The sequence below is a fragment of the Catharus ustulatus genome, chromosome 3 (assembly GCF_009819885.2).
Source record: "Catharus ustulatus isolate bCatUst1 chromosome 3, bCatUst1.pri.v2, whole genome shotgun sequence".
NCBI lineage: Eukaryota > Metazoa > Chordata > Aves > Passeriformes > Turdidae > Catharus > Catharus ustulatus.
Genome location: NC_046223.1, coordinates 71,745,108 through 71,764,855, shown reverse-complemented (window position 1 = coordinate 71,764,855; position 19,748 = coordinate 71,745,108). Strand labels below are relative to the sequence as shown.

The 19,748-nt window shown below is 44.2% G+C and overlaps 1 protein-coding gene across 1 annotated transcript; it reads left to right on the top strand.

The window, feature by feature from the left end:
• Positions 1-13,549: 13,549 nt before the first annotated feature.
• GPR6 (G protein-coupled receptor 6) lies at positions 13,550-14,942 on the top strand. Its single transcript, XM_033055502.2, has one exon. It carries the CDS (start codon positions 13,550-13,552, stop codon positions 14,534-14,536), a length of 987 nt encoding a protein of 328 aa, XP_032911393.1. The 3' UTR covers positions 14,537-14,942.
• The last annotated feature ends 4,806 nt before the right edge of the window (positions 14,943-19,748 follow it).

Below are 19,748 nucleotides of genomic sequence, written 5' to 3'. Positions count from 1 at the left end.
CAGGAGCTGCTGACTGCAGCAAATACATGAAAGGACAATATCATGAGGATTCTCCTTAATTTTTATTTCTTAACAGGGGATCAAGCAACTGATCAAAATTTCACCTGCATTGAAGTGATGGACTAGACCACAAAAGACTGATATTTTTCCAAGCTGACTGTGTGAATGGATTTTGAAGCCCTTAAAGCACTGCCCTGGCACTGTAAGAGAAGGGGGTGCACTGGCATCCCTGGAAATGAGGCATGGTTACCCCAGAGGGGCTGTTGAGGAAGTTGCTGTCAGCGCTGTTATGGCAGGGAGAGACTAACAGGCTTGCAGCTATCTAATAGAAGGCAAAAGGTGACTAGAGTAAGCATCTAATAATTTTATTCAGCATCTTTTGAACTCAGCTGCCCTATTGATACTTTTTTAATAGAGCACAGACTTGGAAATAATAACCTTTATTTAAGTGCTTGTATTGAGCCCTATCAGCACTGCATGTTCCAGCATTAAGGCTTTGAAAGGGATATTTGATATGAGATTATTATTTGCTAAGCCATCAGGTTCAAAAGTAGATTTTTTGGAAATAGGCATGACCAGAGCTGTTTTTTAAAAGTGACCTGCAAACAGCTTTTTAAAACTCAGCAGCTTTGCCTTTTCACAGCATGCTGCCTCATATTCACCAGGAACTGAGTTTATTTCTGAGCACTGATGTCCTCAATTCTTGATGTCCAGCAACTTAATTTTCTGGGTTTTTCAGGTGCCCCGCCTGTGACTTTGTGAGACCCCAACATACTTGGGAATTGATAATATTATAAGCTATATCATGTTGGTTACAGTTCAGTCTTCCTTTTGAATTTTGCATATGCTAGTAGTCAAGTACTCCAAAGGAGTATTTTGTGTGTTTTGGTGCTAAAAATAAATGACTGTGTAATGAAAAGCATTGTAGTTAGCCTTAAATTAATGCTAACAGTAATTAAAATGCATCCCTAAATTCTTTAGCTTGGATTTTCAGTGACTCACCCAGTGCCTTTCACTCTGTATCTGGTTATTTTTGGAGCGTGGATGAATTCCAAGCATGAAATTTCCATTTAGACAGGACAAAAAGCATAACAGCAGGTTGGGGAAGTGACCAAAAGAAAGGCAGATTTATATCTGCTGCTTTGCCTCAGTATCTTGACTCCCTGCTCTCAGGAGATGAGGGTGTTGCAGCCATAGGTGGGGCAGGCTGGTTTTTCACACGTGCTCTTGAGTAAGGATTTGCAAGTCCCCTCCTGGTGAAGCTAGTGCTACTCAGTGACCTTGTCGTGCAGCAAGAGTAAAACCCACTGAAAAACCTGCCCTGGGATAGCAACGACCAGAAATCTCTGCTTCCTTCCCCACAATATGATCTGAAATAACTCTGGTTTCTTAAGCAGCAAAGCTTTTAGATCTTGATTTTTTGCAGAGCTTTGCAAATGGCCGAGGTGTGGGAACTTGGTGGCCCAGAGGAGCCAGGTGAGGTTTGGGGGCAGGCAATGGGAGAGCGTGCATGGAGGTTTGTGTCTCTTGCCGTCTGCTGCCCAGATGGAAGCCACGTTATCCCCATGCCAGAATTTCAGGCAATAGCTTGAAAGCACAGAGGCAGAACAGCACAGGTTCCCCTCTCACCACAGGGAGAGTGGTGGGGAAGAGCCAGTGGATCCTGTCAGTGGGTTCTCTCCTTTGGTAAGAACAAGGGCAATGTGTTATGAGGGAAGGACTAAATCCCTGCACTGTCTGTCCATCTGCAATAGGCTGTCAAGAAGGTGCTCCTGCATTTGGGGAGGTCCAATGGGGTAAAAAGCCACATGCCCAAGAAAACAGAAGGTTTTTCTGTGCCAGTCGCTTTTGCAACACGTTCCTCCCCTTGCTTATCAACTATCCTTTACAGTCACTCAGCTGTTCACTTCCAGGATTTTTTTTTTAAAGTCCACGATGCTGCACAGGAAAGGAATAAAAATGAAGTTGTGTGTTAGAAATTGAGGCATCTAATGCAAGCCAGGAGACCATCATCGGACTGACAACCCTGATAATGTTCAGGTCCATACTAGAGGCACGTAGCCTCACTATTACAGATTAGATCAATTACTGGATAGAGTAACAAATTTGTGGCTTAACTGTGAGTACTGTTAGAGCAAGGTGAGATATAACCAACAAAGAAAACACCATTAGAAGTCCATCAGTGCACAAACAAGGCTTGTGCTTGCTTTTGACACTGCACGTGAACTCAAAACCAGCAAAAAGGACGTCATTACAAATACACTAAGTGAATACACTACCCTGAAAATCAGCTTCTTGTCTTTTTCAACCCAGACCTGAAATCTTCTCCTGCTCACAGAGAGGACAGCTGCTGGTCAAGCTGTGGGGATGTGTGGGAATGCAGGACTGGCTCATCTCTGAATACTTTCTGCACTGGATACTTTCAGATAAATTAATGAAGATTAATTTTGTTCACCTTGAGAATCCAAATTAATTTAGAATGTTGTCTGATCTTGATCATCTACAAAATGTCTTTAGCTAGACATCAATTCTAGTTGATGCCCTTTGGGCATTTAAAAATAAATATTTCTATGCCTTAAATAATAAACACAAGCAAAAGCCATATTAGCATTTTAAATGTCAAACAGATAGCAAGCATCGTTTTTGGAGAGCTTTTACAAGTAACTGGGTTTTTATATCATTTGTCTCCTACAAGGAATGCACAACAAGGTTTTCTCAAATACTTAATTTAAATACCAAAGTTACTAAAAATTAGAGAATGGTATCTGAGCATAAATGGTGTTGTCCTTTCCCTCAATTAATAGATTTTTGTGAGATACCTAAAGTGCCAGTGTTTTGAAATGCAAAGAGAAGCAACGGTCTCTCTGAAGTTTATTTGGCTAATGTGTAACTGCAAATAGCAGAAGGTCAATAAACAAGAAGAGCTTTGGGGCTTATGGAAATTGCTGACTAATGTTTGATGACACAGAGGTTGCCCAAAAAGCCCCAGGTCTGGGATGAAGCAGGCAAAACACAGTGAAGTTCGGTGTGCAACATCCTCCCACGGCATAAAGGAAACATGGATGAGATAGAAATGTTTCCACAAATCCACTCCTCTGCAGGGAGCGCACAGGGAGAGGGGCTCTGCTTCCCTTCTGGCACCTCCTGCCTGGTGAGGGGTGGACAATGAGAAGGGGGTCTTCAGCCTCCACTGGTGGTATCCCCACTCCCAGCTGTATCACTGGAATGAGGTTGGACCCCGTTGTTGTGGGGATGTGCTGCCGGAATTTTTTTGGCTGGTCGGTCAGCTTTTGGGTTTGCACCTGTAAAGTGAAGAATCAGCATTTTGCAGTCACTGTGAACCTCACGTACTGGATTGAGCTCTTATGGGAATCTTCCTGAAGAGTAGGAATCTCATTCTCTTTGTGTGCATGGCATGCAGGTGTGTGTGTGCATGCATGTAAATAATGCCATTAATTTAATTCCCCCTGTTGCTATGGGAACACACACTATTGACTGAAGAGAAGTAGGTGGCCAATATCAGAGCTGACTTTTGAATTTATCCTCTAAAACTTTGGGGTTTTTTTCCCCAAAGCAGACTGCAAAAAAATTTGGTTGGAGCTCCTGAGGCCAGGAAGTGCAAATCAGGAACTGTCGATCTTTTCCCAGCTTGCAAATGAACCAATCTTCACACCCAATATTAGCAAGCCCCACCTGGCACACATCAGCCTGTGCCTGGGGCTGGTTCCCAAGGAGATGAGTAGTGGGCTGGCAGGGTGGCAGGAGCACGCAGTGCTGAGCATCATCACCTCCCAGTGATCCATTGGCTTGAGGGAGAAAAATCCCAGAATCACCCGAGGAACAAGGGCTTGCAGGGCAGCTAAAGATGCCAAAATCACACTCCCCCCCATGCCAGGCAGGGTTTGCTCCTGAACTGCCTGTGCTTTCAAATCAGGATGGCAAAGTGGCACAAAACCAACAGGCACGATTTTGAAGATGTCATGGTACAAAAGGCCATGTGGTGGTGAAGAACCCTCTGCATTGAACACTACCACTGGTTATTAGAAAATAGCAACAACAACAACAAGAGTAATAATAGTTAGGAGACATCAGTGAAGGCACAGGCTTTGATTTCCCCCTACAGCCACTTGCCACAACCTGACAGCCAGTCAGTTTTTAACCCCGCACACCTTGTTAACGCCACGTCACAAAAATCTCTTGTGTCACGCAGTACCAAATCACACATTTTGGAGAAATCCAAATGTATTTTTATGCATGGAAGAGTTGGTTCCATCCTAGAGAGGTGTCTGATCCCATAACAGAGGGAAATAAAAATTATCTAGAGTGGTGTGTCTTCTGAGAAGCCATGTTAATGACTTAGGTTTCCAGTGTATGATTTTTAGCTGCTAAGGCTGTCTGCACATCTTTTTTTTAAACCAGGATGGCTTCTCCTCAACAAAACATGCTGTGGAGGGGTGGTTTTTTGTTTTGTTTTGAGTTTTTGATTTAGTTGTTTGCTGGGGTTTTTGGTTTTTTGGGGTTTTTTTTGGAGTTTTTTACAACATTTCTGGAACTGCATATGCAGGACCTTCCATAGAATTATCTAATTGATGTCCAGTTGGCATCAACATTTCCACCATTAAACCCACAGTCCCAGGCACCACATTACTCTTTGGAAAACTGGCCACTTTTACAGCCCTGAATATACATCTGAGTGCTTGGTATTGCATTCTGTTTGCACAACATAAATGTCAACACAGTCTGACCAGAGGTACCTAGGCAACAGCTAATTTTGAGGTCAGTGATTAACTCTTCTTTGTCAGAGTGTAATTTACCACCAAATTATCTCCAGCTGAATATAGCACTTTCTGGATTAAAAAAGGTCTTCTTGCTATTTTAAGACACTTCATTAATGGTGGCAAGTGATGTTTGCTGCATTTTCTCCTTGTCCAAATATGGATGTTCATGAGACAAGCAGTCTCTGAGGGACAGCAAACCCCTATTCTGGTATTCCCAAGAAGAACCATAGGCTGAGCTCAGCCCCTGCACACCATGCCGCAGTGTTTGCGGCCATAGAAGGGAGCAATCAATTTTTATTTTCTATGGCACATATACAAACTTCCTTGATAAAAAGCGGATGTTACCAATTAACACATATATGAACACTGAAGTATTGATGCTCAGCTTGGGATTTGCTCTTTCCCTCCATACACAGAGCACATTGCTACTTTCAGCTCTTCAAAACCTCTCATTTTTTCATTAACTTCTAGCTAGTGACCCAACCCATAATTTTGCGTTTAAAGCTCTTCATATCCTAGCACTGTATTTCAAACCCATATTTCTACCTCACAAGGCTTTTTGGAAAGAACAGTGAAAAACCCGACATACTAGAAGGTCCTTCTAGTGCTCATGTCAGAAGCAGGCCCTTCTTGCAGGGATTTCAGAGGTGAAACAATCATCCTTCTGCCTGGAAAACTACTAATTTGAGATCCACGTCAGCATGAGCATTTGTATGGAAGACTCCAGAGCTATGGACATTACACCACGAGTCCCTGCATTTGGTACTGCCAAGCTGAGCAAGGGTTCACCTGTGGGATGAGGAGGAGGAGAGCAGGTTGGATGTATCGCTTTGTCCATGGGTTTTTCCCAGCCTTTCCTCTGCCTTTGGAGATGTAATCATCCCTGCCCCCATGCTCTGCCCTGTAAGCACCCTGCAATGCTAATAATTTCAGCCTTGCCATCTGGTTTTACTAAACCATTGGTTTTACTATTGTAAAGCTGACATCACTAAGAGAAAAAAAAAAGTTTTCTGAGAATTTGCAATTCTCAGTTACTGACACAACTAAATATTCATCAATTTGTTTCTTGCTGGCAGGCACCCAGACTGTTGAGCAGTAACTGGCTTGTTTTAGAGTTGCTTTAATTTGTTCTCTTAGAGGAAATGTCTTCTCTAAGGTTTGCCAAGCTGACAAGTAAAGAAATATGAAACTATATTTGTATCTGGAAGACTAATATAAAATATGAGAGAACATAAAGAACTAAGCTTTATAATAACATACATCTATGTATGTAGATGCTATTGGTTTACACCTGACTTACTAGTGTCTCTAGATAATATCTAATTTGATATGTAATATATTTGGCTGGGATGTATGGATTTGTGCCTGTGATGTCAAATTCCCAGGCCAAGCACCCCAGGACAACATTCCCAGTGGCAAGCAGAGACCTTGCTTTCTCCCCATAACATACCCCCCTGCTAAAGGTACAGCCTTCCTCTCTGAAGAAGAAATCAACAGCTCTTTGCCCACTTTCCTGCCATTAACAGAAAAGATCCCACCTGTTCTACTGTGTCTTTTTAGGATGCAATCTTCTCAGATGCCTAGGATTTCTTGCAGTTTAGTGACTCAAGGCCACCCAGTGTTTCTTGGCGTCCACCTTGTAATTAGGGAAATTAGTTGAGCCCTAGAAGAAATTGCCTATGGAGATCAGACCAACACCATCATTGAAATTTTAAGGGCAATTTTAAGAGTTTTTAAAGGGCAAATTAAAAACCAGCTACAGGGAATAGCTTGAGTACAGTTCATTTTGTACTGAGGCTGTGTGGAGATGTACCAGAGCAAGCACAGGAAAGAAAGCCTGACTGCAGCCTTGCAAGGTGAGTGAAGCTGGAGTTTTGGTCCTGTCTCAAATTGGATGTTTCTGTATTACATGCAGTGTCTGCTTAATATGGTTGTTGGCCCAAATTTTAGATGGGGCATAATTCCTTCCTGTGGGAGATGTGGGGTAGAGAATCAGACCTCCCTTAAAATTTCCATAGGGACTTCTTCAGTCATTACGTATCTAAAGGGCTGTGTCTGGGAAAATGTTCTCTCCTAGATTTTATAAAAATGAGTGAATAACCCCTGCCTGGGTCTCTACAAACAAAGACATGGGAAAGAGTTCTAAGGCAGATCCTTCTTGGGCAGAAGTGCAGAACTTCTATCTCAGCCCATCCCTCTGGCCAGATCCACAGTTGAGTTTATTCTATTTTCCAGGATCCTATTCTGAGTTTTACCTGCTTAACAAATCCTCAGAATTGTGTTTTCTGGCTTAGAAATATTTTTTTTTCCCAATTTTGGGGAGGCAGATACCTTACTGTTGTTCCCCAAGCCTTTTATAGGGACTGGCCTGCAGAGCCACTTCTGTGCTGTAGGAAGAAAAATTACCCATGGCTGATGATGGGGCTGTCTTCTTGAAATTTCTAAGAAAGCAATTTCAGAGATGAAGATGGGCATAGTGCTTTTTCCACAATGAAATTTATTTTTAGCTTGCATTCTAGTATCTGGAAAAATTGTTCTCAAATTCACTATTAACTTTGATGAAAAAAAATCTATCTACACCCTCCTGGGTAGCCACTGTTCATCAACTTACAAGATCACACGAAACAACAGAAACCAGTGCTTTTAGTTATTTTAGCAAAATAAATTTGCAGTTTCTTTTTACAAAGCTGCAAAACAATATTTGTTAGGTGAACTCTGGACTCTCTCTCTTAGATGTGCAATTTAAAGGCCAGTTTGAAGCCTTTAAAAAACTTGAGCAAAAAGGTTTAGAAAAAGTTTAAAAGAATAAGAACAATAAAATACTTTGTTCCACTGCACTTGATGACACATCTAGTGATGAATGACCTTTGTTGTTGCTGCTTTCTTTCCATCAACAGAGCAAGCAGGGCAAGGAAGGAAAGGTTGCAAAATATGTGTATTTAGCTTCAGTTGATTCATCACTAATCTCTAGAAATAAATAGAGTGGACCAGAGGCTAACTTTTCCAATCAGGGTAAGCAATGACCATACAAACCCATGTGCAGCTCTTTCCACGTCCAAAGTTTCTGGCTTAAGTTATTCCTTTGGAAGCTAAGCCAGCTCCTCTGCCTTAGCCTGGCTGGCTGCTGGCAGTGGGCTGACAGATGTGGAGATTGCTAAGCACATGTGTTGATAGCTCTCACAGTATCTGTGCCCTTTCTAAATGATGACATGAAAGCTCAAGCACTACAAAAACAAAATAAAGGTCTCTGGGTGGTGAACACTCAGAAAAGGCATCTCTCTCTGACTAAGCTTAAGAGGTCAAAGCTGCATCCAAAACTCATCCTGTCTGCAGTGGGAGTGGGAGGAGGAGGAGGAATCAAAGCCTGGAACCTTCCCACTGTCAGCCAAGGCCAGAACCAGCAGCTGCTGAAACAGTGAGTTGGGCAGGGCCAGGCAGGGTTGGGTGGGAATTCTACCTCAAAACCAAAATTTCAACCTGAGGTTCAGCCTGAGTCCATTTCTGATGATTGGTATTTGTTGGATTGTTGAAAGCAGATTTTCACCTGCTTATGTGAAGTTTGTCCCTGCACTTTCTGCTAGTGATCCAGAGACCACATAAGATGCAGTATCATTTTCCAAAGCGCCCATAAAATCCAGTGGAGAAATGCAGCCTTGTGAATGCAACAGAGTAAACAAAGATTTTCAAGCATGTGCTAGAAAAAGTGTGATAGTTGTTTTCTTGTGTTTATGCAGACCCATGTAACCTTACTGTACAAGTGAAACAGATTTTACAGACATACAGGGTGTTTTCTGGAATGTATTGTTATGAGAGGCACAGCAGCCTAGCAGCAGGAAACTTGTCAAAAGGAGTGGTGGCACCATGAGTACTCCATCAAGAAGCACGGTCAAGGTCCATGTGGGAAACATGATGTGCGGTGAAGAAATGGGACTGTGGAGGATGAGATTGAAATTCCAAATGGTGTTTGAACCCCTCTGAGGTTCATGTCACCAGTAGGTTTTGCAATGTGGCATGTTTGCAAGTGTGGCATATTTGCAAATATGAAGGATCAAGCAGAGGGTATCACTCATAAAAACCTAGAAATTGGTGTCACCAGGTGACTCAGCTGAGTTCACCAAGTCAGGAAAATTATAAACTTGAAGAAGTGCCTAAATGGATTGCTAAGGGCTTAAAACATCTTTTCACATCAGCTGCATAGACATCTCTGAAATGCCAGTGCTGGTTAGCTCACCATCTGTGTTATCCCCCGCTCCCTCTTCCCCTCCTCCCGCCTTTATTTTGAGGCTTCTTTATGTTGCCAGAAGAAAAATGACTCTTCAATATTTTCAGCATGTTATTGGAAAGATAAATTTTAAAGAGAAATTTTTGGTGGTTCCAACTCTTGCTATGTAAAGCACATTTAATAATACTTAACATTTACTCAGCCTACTTATTAATCATTAAAAATACCAACTAGCAAAATAATCCATAGTTAACTGAAACGAAGTAATCACATATTAAAATTACATGGCAATACTACTCAGCTCTCAGAACAGATGGAGAATTCAAGCAGAGAGGTTTTTAAATCATTTGTTTCAGCAACTTTTTAATTTTATTGCTGCTTAATTTTCAGAAAGTCACTAAGATAATTACTGAGTTATACTATACATGATGCTTAGATATGAACTGCTGGAACATAGCTTTTTTTTATTTATATTTTCCTGTGAGGTCTGCAGATCCAGCCTCAGATAGGGGGGCAAGATGAAAATATCTTGATGACAATGCAAGAGATCTGACCAGACTTTTCTCTCTGCTGCTCCTTATGGTGTTGTGGGAAATGTGGTGGCTCTTAGGCACCAACTTTGTATTTTGTCTCTGAATCCTCTTTTTTTCCCCACAACCAGTTAAAATTAAGAGCAATCCAGGTGGCTCACCTTTTGTTGGAATGACTGATGCAAGAATCTCTACTAAGAAGATGAAAGGTGTTTAATGATAGCTCTGGAAATATGAGCAGTTCCCAAGAAGGTATAACTGTTTCAAGAAGCATGGAGTTGGTCCCTAACCCTGCCAATTGATACTTGGCAAGGGGGGGGAGATGGTGAAGATGCACAGTGCTAATCCCTGAGCTCTGTAAGAATCTGACAAGGATTGTAACAGCATCCTTCTTGAAAGGGTAAAAGCCCAGGGAAAGGAGGGAACTGAAGAGCTGGAAGAACTCAGAAAAAACCTGACACAAGGAGCAAAGACAAGCTCCCATGTGCATCTCCCATTCAGAGACACACTACGGTGGTTGAGCAATTCTTTCTCAGTGAGGTATGTGACCACTGGCACAGGCTGTGAGACTAGCCTGCTCTCAGGCTAAAAATGCTTCCTACATCTCACTCTGAGATCCCAATACTCTCACAAGGTTTCACCACACATGAAATTACTTCTGCCTTGATAGCATGGGCTCTAAATATTTTCTGTTAAAGAAAACTGTTTAAAATCCATAATCTAAAAAAAAATACATTGCCCTATGTTACACATGCTATTGTAGCCAAGACCTGCCACATACTTGTTTCCCAGCAGTAACATGTTGGTCAAAGATGTGACAAATTGCCCACAATCAAGACTTTCCACACCACATCTCATTACTGAAAACCAGATAAATTACATTTCTCTCTCTACTTTGTAGATGCCGTAAAAATACTATAGATCTTACAGCATCATAGTGGACCCCAGCTGGTTCATGTTTGCAAAACTGACTTGCTAAGTTTGAATGGCAGCATTTTTAATCAATTTTGAAAGACGTTTGGAATAATTTATTCTGCCACAGTCATTTTAATTAACAATGAAATTAACCACCTGTGTTTGAAGGGTAGACTGGAGGATTTCCTCTGGGCAAATAAAGAATTTTACTTCACCTCAGATTTTACCTTGCCTTCTGTTGCCTTGCTCTGTAGCAGCTATTTCTTCACTGGGATTCTTGTGATTTCAGTATTAATCTTAATCCAAGTTTACATTGGCCAAGTTTACATTTGCTAGCTGTTGTGCAGGTGGCAGAGGGTATAGGATAAATCCTATATTGTAGACAACAGTAGGGATACTTGACCAAGTGCTTGAGTTGAGGAGCCTTGCAAAGCCTTCTTAACTCTGCTTGAAACTGCAGGTTTTGCTGCAGTTACTAATGCTGTTGTAATGCCTGGATAAGTAAGAGAAAACCTACAGATGGCAGGACACCCCACAGGGACTGCAGACACAAGTTGTAGTGAAGGCAATTACTAAACAAAAAGGAAACATCTTTACAGTTGAGGGTGAAGCAGAGCCGCAGGTTGCCCAGAGAGGTTGTCCTAATTTGGAGGACAGGTGCCTGCTAAGAAAGACAGGAGCCTCTCTTTGAAATGGAGAATGTAAACCCCTCCCTCCAAATTATTATAATTTTGAAATCAAGGGGCTTTCAGGCAAAGATAAGGGAATTAGGAATAACAGTTCTTTACTAAGGAAATTAAAATAGAAATACAATACTAAAAAGAAACAGACCCCAAGCCCTGACAAAGTCAGAGTACAACCTGACACCCCGTCAGGCAGGGTGTTGGTAGCAGTCCCATTCAATGGTGGCTGCATCCTCCTGCAGTGACAGATGTGATTCAGTTGGAGCAGTGCTCCTGTAGAAGGTGCAGTTTCCCTCTGGAGGTCCAGTGGTGATGTGGAGAAATCCGGTTTTCCTCTGGAGTCCAGTGGAGAAAGGGCTACCTTAGTGTCCCCCACACCTCTGTTTTATCTTGTTAAGAAATGTTGGGATCTTCCCCCAGCTGGAGCAACTTCCAATGGGATGCAGTAATTTTATCAGTTACACAGTGGGACTCAATGGGCCATTAGCAGAAAATTACTCTTTGGAGGAAGGATGGGTTGTGAAAAGATAAAGAACAATGCCCTACCTGGTTTCAGTGGTTGGCCCATTAGCAGATAATATCTCCCACGGAGATAAGGATCACTGCCCCCATCCTCAACAGATGGCGATAGAATAGATACCTTTTGTCACACTCTGTATTGTAACCCAAGACAGAGGTTGTACAATCTTTTTCCTTGGAGTTATTCAGACTTGACTGAAAGAGACCCTGAGGAAAATCTTTGCACAGTCGATGCTGTCCCCGCTCTGAGCAGGTGGTGGGACAGGAGAGATGCACGAGACCTGACCTCCACTGGTCCCTTCCAAATTAAGCTTTCCTGAGATCTGTTTTTCAGAATTCCTGGGGAGCAATGGCTTCAGCTGTTTACAGAGGTACAGAGTGTCCGCAGCTTGATGATAGTGTTTAGCCTGCAGGAGGACATTGATGGGGGTGGATGTAATGAGTGCTGACACTAATTCTTTTTGAATGTGCCCACCTTTTACTGTGGCACAGCCTGCATGCTTTCTTCATTCGGACTGTTCAAGACAATAAACACATTTTCTTCTAACGTATTTTTCAAAATTCTGTCTAGATTGTTTGCATGCTGTTCCCATAACTGAGAGGTTATTTTATTTCCACATTCTTTTGATTGTCAGTCACAGAATGAACACAGACTCCCAGACTGAGGTGGGGACACCTTTTGGCTTGTCCCCTAGGAAAGCTGTGTTGCTGCAGACGGAAGCTACCCACTGCCCACATTTGTTTGATACTGATTTTGCCAGCAATGGGCACAAGAACATTGTCCTTTTACCATATCAACACGTATAAATATCTCAAAGACAGGTGTCATGAGGATGGTGCCAGGCTCTTTTTGGTGGTGCCCAGTGGCAGGATGAGGAGCAATGGCCATACACTACAATGCAAGATATTCTACCTCAACCTGAGGAAGAATTTATTTTCATGGAGGTCGGCAGACCACTGAAACAGGCTGCCCAGGGAAGTTGGGAAGTGTCCCTTCGTGGAGGGAGAGGGGGACCCACCTGGACACGTTCCTGTGTCACGGGCTCTCTACTGACCCTGCCTTGGCAAGGGGGTTGGACTGCATGATCTCTAGGGATTCCCTCTGTCATTCTGCTTCATCTGTTCAGGCTTTAGAGAGGAAATGTGCTGGCTGCTGCTTCGTTGTGAGACACAAAGGATGAGACAAGGAGAGAGTTGGTATCTTTCATGCCCATGGGACTGAGTCTTCCATTTGACTTTATCATTTAGGGGACCTCAGAAAATAGCGCGGATGCTTTCGCTGGTGAACAGACTGTCAGCCCTAGAACAGAGCATAACTGTGGAACAGGCTTTTCCACAGCTGCTCCGATCCGAGCGCTATTCGGGCACTTTTCCACTCGGCGGAGCGCGGAGCTCCCGCTGCGCTCAGAGCCCTTCCAGCAAGCGCTGCACGGACGGCACCCGCCGAGGGAGAAAGCTGTGGAGAGGGGGGAAAGCAGCGGGAGAATCGGCTCCTTGTGTGTGTGTGCCTGTTTCTCTGTGTGTGTGCCCACCCCTCTCTCCCGCTGCCCCGACCAAACCCTGCCTATCTCGGAGCCCAGCGCACCCCCCGCAGCCGGCAGCCCGGTTCCCAGCCCGCTCCCAGCCCGCTCCCCGCCCGCTGCCCGGGCTGCCCGGCCCGCCCCTGACGTGTGCGCGGGGCGGGGCTCGGGGGCGGCCGGGCCGGCGGGAAACTTCTGCGGGTTCAGCACCACAGACAGGGCGGGCGCGGTGCCGCCGCCCGGCATGCGCGCCTCACCGCCGCCCCACCGCCGCTGCACCGCTGCTGCACCGCCGCCCCACCGCCGCCCCAGCGCCACCCCACAGCTGCCCCATCTGCCCACGCCCCAGCGCCGCCCCGCCGCGGTCCCCACACAGCCCCCGATGGAGGCAGCGGCAGCCCTGAACGAGAGCGGAGCGGCGGCCCCGCGGCTGCCGGCCGGCGGCGACAACGCCTCGCTGGAGCTCTCGTCGCGGCCCCCCGCGCCCGCCGCCCTCAACCCCTGGGATGTGATGCTCTGCGTGTCCGGCACCGCCATCGCCTGCGAGAACGCCCTGGTGGTTGCCATCATCTGCTACTCGCCCTCCCTGCGCACCCCCATGTTCGTGCTGGTGGGCAGCCTGGCCACGGCTGACCTCCTGGCCGGCCTCGGCCTCATCCTCAACTTCGTTTTCCAGTACGTGATCCGCTCGGAGACCGTCAGCCTGCTGACCGTGGGCTTCCTGGTCGCCTCCTTCGCCGCCTCCGTGAGTAGCTTGCTGGCCATCACGGTCGATCGCTACCTCTCCCTCTACAATGCCCTCACCTACTACTCGGAGAGGACGGTGCTCTGCATTCACACCATGCTGGCGGGTGCCTGGGGGGTCTCCCTGTGCCTGGGGCTGCTGCCCGTCCTGGGCTGGAACTGCCTCCACGACCGCACCTCCTGCAGCGTCGTCAGACCCTTGACCAAGAGTAACGTGACGCTGCTGTCTGCCTCTTTCTTTCTCATTTTCCTCATCATGCTCCATCTCTACATCGAGATCTGCAAGATCGTCTGCAGGCATGCCCACCAGATAGCTCTCCAGCAGCACTTTCTGACTGCTTCGCACTATGTCACCACCAAAAAAGGAGTCTCTACCCTGGCTATCATCCTCGGGACTTTCGGAGCCAGCTGGCTGCCTTTTGCCATCTACTGTGTGGTGGGGGATCCCGACTACCCCTCTGTGTACACGTACGCCACGCTCCTACCCGCTACCTACAACTCCATGATCAACCCCATCATTTATGCCTACAGAAACCAGGAAATCCAGAGGTCCATGTGGGTGCTCTTCTGTGGCTGCTTTCAGGCTAAAGTGTCCTTTCGTTCCCGGTCCCCCAGCGATGTCTGAGTGACTTTGTCAAACTGCGCCCAGTGACAATCTACCCAGTGAACTTTTACAGTGCCTGTTCTAAACTTCAAACTACGTCGTGAAGTCATTGGAAACATGCTTAAGTATTAGCACTTTATACGTATTTGTATCTCGGAGAGTGATTCGGGGTATGGAGTTTCGGGTTCCCTGAAAAAAAGCCAACAATGTGGTTGTATATAAACTTGCACATCACATTTGTAAAGTGAAGACATTCCGGTACTGCTTAATTATAGCACCTTATTTCTAGCTGCTGACCTGCCAAAACAGTGTTGCCTTTCTGAAGGGCAGAGAGAAAGAAAGTTGTGTTCGTGTTGTATTTCTAAGTGTGTGTGTCGGGGGAGGGAAGGGCGTGGGGATGTATGTATGTGATGTATGTGTCTATACTTTGCTGCACAACATTGATAAATTATAACATTTTGTATACAAATAAAAATATATAAAATGTAATATAATATTGTGTGCTTAGATGCTTTTAGAAAGAAGAGAGTTGGAAAATTTGCCAGTGGAGCAAAGTCCTTTTTTTTTTTTTTCCTGAAGAAACAAATAAACAAATAGCCTGGTCAAATAGGCTGCTTGTTACAGTTACTCACCAGGTTCCCAGTAGCTTTAATTTTCAAGTTATAAATTAGCTTTTTACAATAATGACTCATTTAAAAATTATCAGACTGTGGGTAGAAGCATTCTCTAAGCTGGGCTCTTTTTTTATTCTAATGCTAAAAGGGGCAAAAAGAATAGGGGAAAAATGGCACAGTATTCTTTCCTAAAAGACTGTGAAATGCCACAATACGTGGACTTTCCTTATCATCCGCAGTTCTGAGGGGAATCTGAATTGTTTCTCTGCCTCCTTGTTTTTGGACTGCATGCTGTAGAAAATCGTTTAAGTGCATCTTTGCTGCCTGCATGTCTCAGAGCAGTATACAGTCTTCTGACAATCCCATGGCTTAGTGGCTTCAAAGAGTCCATCAGAGGTCAAGGTTGTTTGGAGTTTGGAACACTCCTTCCCTCAGGTTCCAATCCACCAGTGACTGATCTATTCAGAACAATGGCACGTGCAGCAGATTTCAGAAGCAGTGTTGCTGTTCCTGTATTTATAATTATGCTGCACTAATATCTTGGTTATGTTACAGTTTATCACTACCTTTTCTGATTGCATTTAAGGGCTAAAACAGATTACTTTTATATGCATGGTACCATATAAAAAGTTTGGACTAGGGCTTTTCCCAGTTTATGACTGGGCAATGGATCAAACTTCTGCCTGCTGGAGCAGCAGGCTCCACAAGGAGAGGCTGTGAATCATTAGTGCTGTATTATGTTCAGATATTAAGAAACCCAGCATCATTTCGTTGATAATACAAAGATATTTAATTTAAAAGAAAAATTGTTATTCCAGACTGCTAGTTCCGCTATTTTTATCAATTCTGATAATCACAAATCTGACATTGTAATTGATTACTACCTTCAGGCATGCAGTTCATCAGGGAACTGTTGCACAGGTGTTAAATATAATTCAAACTAGATTTTATTATAGGTCAAAGTACTGCACAAATTAAGAACACTCAAGTTGCTGGTAAAAAAAAAAGATTTTTTTAATGCCCCTTTTAAGTCACATGCCATATGTTATGTCTAAGGCAGCAAATAAAAGCACCCTGTGGCTGGGTGGCACACAGTGTCCTCAAGCTTCCTTCCCCTTGCAAAGCCAGGGACCAAACTGCTGGCTGGAGCATCCTCACCCTGCTCTGACCTCACCCTGCAGACACTCAGCCAAAGGTGCTGCAACACCCATAAGCGTAACTGCTGAGGGAAAAGACCAGTGAGTGCCTCAGACAGGTCAAATGTGGCAAAGCTTTCTGTTAAAACAAGAAAATGTGCCATCTGCTAGGCTTTAGCCTCATAAATCTTAGTCATTCCCGTGTTGGCTGCAACAAAACCACGAGAGAGAGTTGCTGAGTGCAGATCCTCAAGCCCTGGCATGGACCCTGCACCCAGGTGTGAGATGTGTAGGACCTGAGCAGGATTCTGTGAGCCCTGTACAGGCACTGAAGACCAACATTGTCTCTAAAACCCCTAGAAGAAACTTCTTGTCCTTACTTTTAGTTCCCAGAGGGGCAGAATCTGCCGCAGACCACCTCTAATGCAACCTCCCTCCTTTAACCCAGGGCACAGAAGGATTTTCGCCATGAATTCATTGCACAGTGACATTCTGTATAAAAGTCAAAGAACTTAACTGAATAGAATCCCACTTCAGCAATAAACCACTTAATTGAGGAGTGTAAAGGATTTAGGTGAGTTATTCTTCCATTTTTTTAATTTATATTTTATCCTATGTTGCTTTAAAAATACTTTGGTCCTTTTTTTCTGTTATATGATCACATTTTCAGTTACTACTTTCCCCAGTGATTCACTGTATGTAAAAAATAAAGCTGGATCCCTCCTGTTAAAAATGTGACACTTTCAAAGTGTTTCCCCAAGCATTCTTCTCTTACAGGAAGAAAATTTGGGTAACAGTGAGCTTAGCCATTCATTTTCCTGAGACAATACAGATGCATGAGTTTTTTCTATATGCCACATTCAGAAAGATAATTTCTAGGAAATTATCATAATTTCTAGGAAAAACTAAGGTAAAAGAGGAGAGAGTATTCTGATAAGTTTTGGTTAGCCCTGACAGTGGAGTTGACATCAACCCACTTGAAGTAAAATACAGCTTTAATTTCCAAAGTGAATCCAGATCTGCAGGAACACCTGACTGGAATACCATAAGGGAGGCTACTTAATCTCTTCTCTCCCCAAACAACATTTCATGTTAGATGATGGAGGAAGTCCAGGAGTTGTGTATAGCACGTATTTTGCTTTCTGAGTTTTTTCTTGAAACAGCAGAAATTTGAGAAAATGGTGTTACATTTGTAGTATCTGGATCCACAAACTCATCCTATTATCAGATGAGGGCACTTTGACCTTAATAATGAAATTATTTGGGGAGACAAAAAATCCTGGAGTCCCATTTCCAATCACTGTGCAGGGCAGGGCTATGATTTCCCCATAGTCCCAGTGGGAAGCCAGCCCAGGGGACAGCCATGTGTCTGCTCAAGGGGGCCATGTCTAATCTAGTCCCAAAAGGCTGTGGGTAACTTTGCTTGCATAGAGACCAGGACTGCAATGGCAATTGTCATTACTATGTCCTTGTTTCTGCAGGCCCATGGACTCAATGGTTTTTATGTTCTCGTGTCAATGGTGCAGTCTATGAGGAGAGAAAACACACACTGAGGTACAAGGATCAGGCCCAATGTTTGGTTCTGGTGTATTCTTTGTAGTCTTTTCTGGAAATGGAAATGAGATTTCCTGCTTTGCCACTCTTAAAAAAAAAAATCTTGGCTTCTTTCTGATCTAGGTGAAATAATGACAGATTTGGTCTAAAAGAGCTCCCAGCCTATTACCACTGAAACCAGTGATGCTGTATTGCACTTCAGCTAAGATAATAGCAGTATCTCATTACAAAAAAGTCACCATTTTGAGACAGGCCTCAGCTCCAATCTTCATTAGAAACTAATGGTTCATTACCAACCTTGAAAATCATACAGAACTTGCAATGCCTTGCAAGACCAAATCCCAGTTATTTGGCTTGCTTGAAGTACTTCTCACTGTGATGAGCTCCCTTGTTTCAGCAGGAGCAATTATAGAATGAAGAACAGAGCTCTGGTGAGGGAGACCTGGTTGGGAGCCAGTCAGGGCCGAAAGCCCCACACACTGCTTGATTTTCTGTGGGGTTTCTGCCCAAATCAGCAGTAAAACAGTGGAAAAGAGACTGACTCTGCAGGCTGCTTTGTATGAGTCACTGTATATTAAAAAGCCAGCTGGATTCAAAATCACAGGTCAAACAAAACCTCTTTATTTAGCTAAGCAAACAAAAGGACAAAACACTTTTAAACCTGAAAAGTGAGTCTGTACATATTTTTATCAATGTAATGATCCACAGGTACTAAGTAACACCCGACGAAGCACTAGAACCTCTAATCTCCATTCTGCCTGTCTCCCTTTAGAAAGGATACATTTTTATAATGAGATAAAGATAATTTCTGATATTGCAGCTGCTCCTCAGCATTTCAGCTAACTGTTGTAGCAGTCATTATTAAAAGAAAAACAGACAACGGGGAATAAACAAACATGTTTTCTCTTTCTTACTGCTTTATGATGAGATGTGTGACTTGAAAGAAGTGACCAAAGCAGGTGAGATTCAGTTCTGCATGGAGGATGAGCACATCTGGATCTCACCTTAACGCTCGCTGGGTTTGCTTGTCTGGGGGCCAGTCTGTGTTGTGAGATGTCTCCCCATCACCTGATCCTCCTTGAACGAGCTCCTCCTTTGAAAGCTCACAGAAAGCAGCTCCTGGGCTGCTGCATTTTGCTCACGAGTGCCTCATACAAATCCCCTGGGTAGAAAACCACTATGCCTTTCCCTGCCCTCTTTATGCTTAGGCTCTTTCCTCTGACTACAGAAGGCTCTCCAAGGGACCACATTCTCCCAGTGGCAGTTCCATTTATTGAGGGCAGTAACTCCAGTGTCCTGGAAATAACCCAGCTGCTACTGGGGCAGCTGGAGAGCAGTGAGCGCTGACTCAGTGCTGACGGTAGAGGTGGCAGCGGTTCAGGTCTGCTTGTGTCAGCTCTGTCTGCTGCAAAGGAGTGACAGAAGGCAGCAAGAGGTGAAACACTGGTCAGGTCTCTGTGAAGGCTCCACATGTTGCAGCAAAACCTCACTGTGAAGGGTGTTTTCCAGCCCTTCAGAATCCCAGCACATTCTCACCTTTTTTAAAAAAAATTAATTTCCTTTGCTGTCATCACAATACAAGTGATGGGAGAGAAAGAGCAAGAGAAAAGATGAATGTGCTTGTATGTGGTTAGGGAAAGGTGCAGTGGTTCACAGTATGACTCACGGCATGGGAACAGTTTCTCTTGCAGGTAGCTTGGACACATCAGCTGGCTGTGGTGTTCCCTTCCAGCAGTGTGCTCAGGCCACACACAAGACAAAAGACCAAAAATATTTCTTCACTGCAGCATTTTTTTGAGTTATCCTCAATCCTAACCAATTTCGCCTCCTGACCTGAACACTGCAAGTGCAGGCAGATCTCTTGAGCTGCCCAACCTACCATCCAGCCCGTGAAGGGAGAAACGTAGTCCAGATTCCACCTTTGTGCTG

Bases quoted from the DNA above. Each gene is read 5' to 3' on its own strand.
- GPR6 (XM_033055502.2), top strand. From the start codon at position 13,550: ATGGAGGCAGCGGCAGCCCTGAACGAGAGCGGAGCGGCGGCCCCGCGG.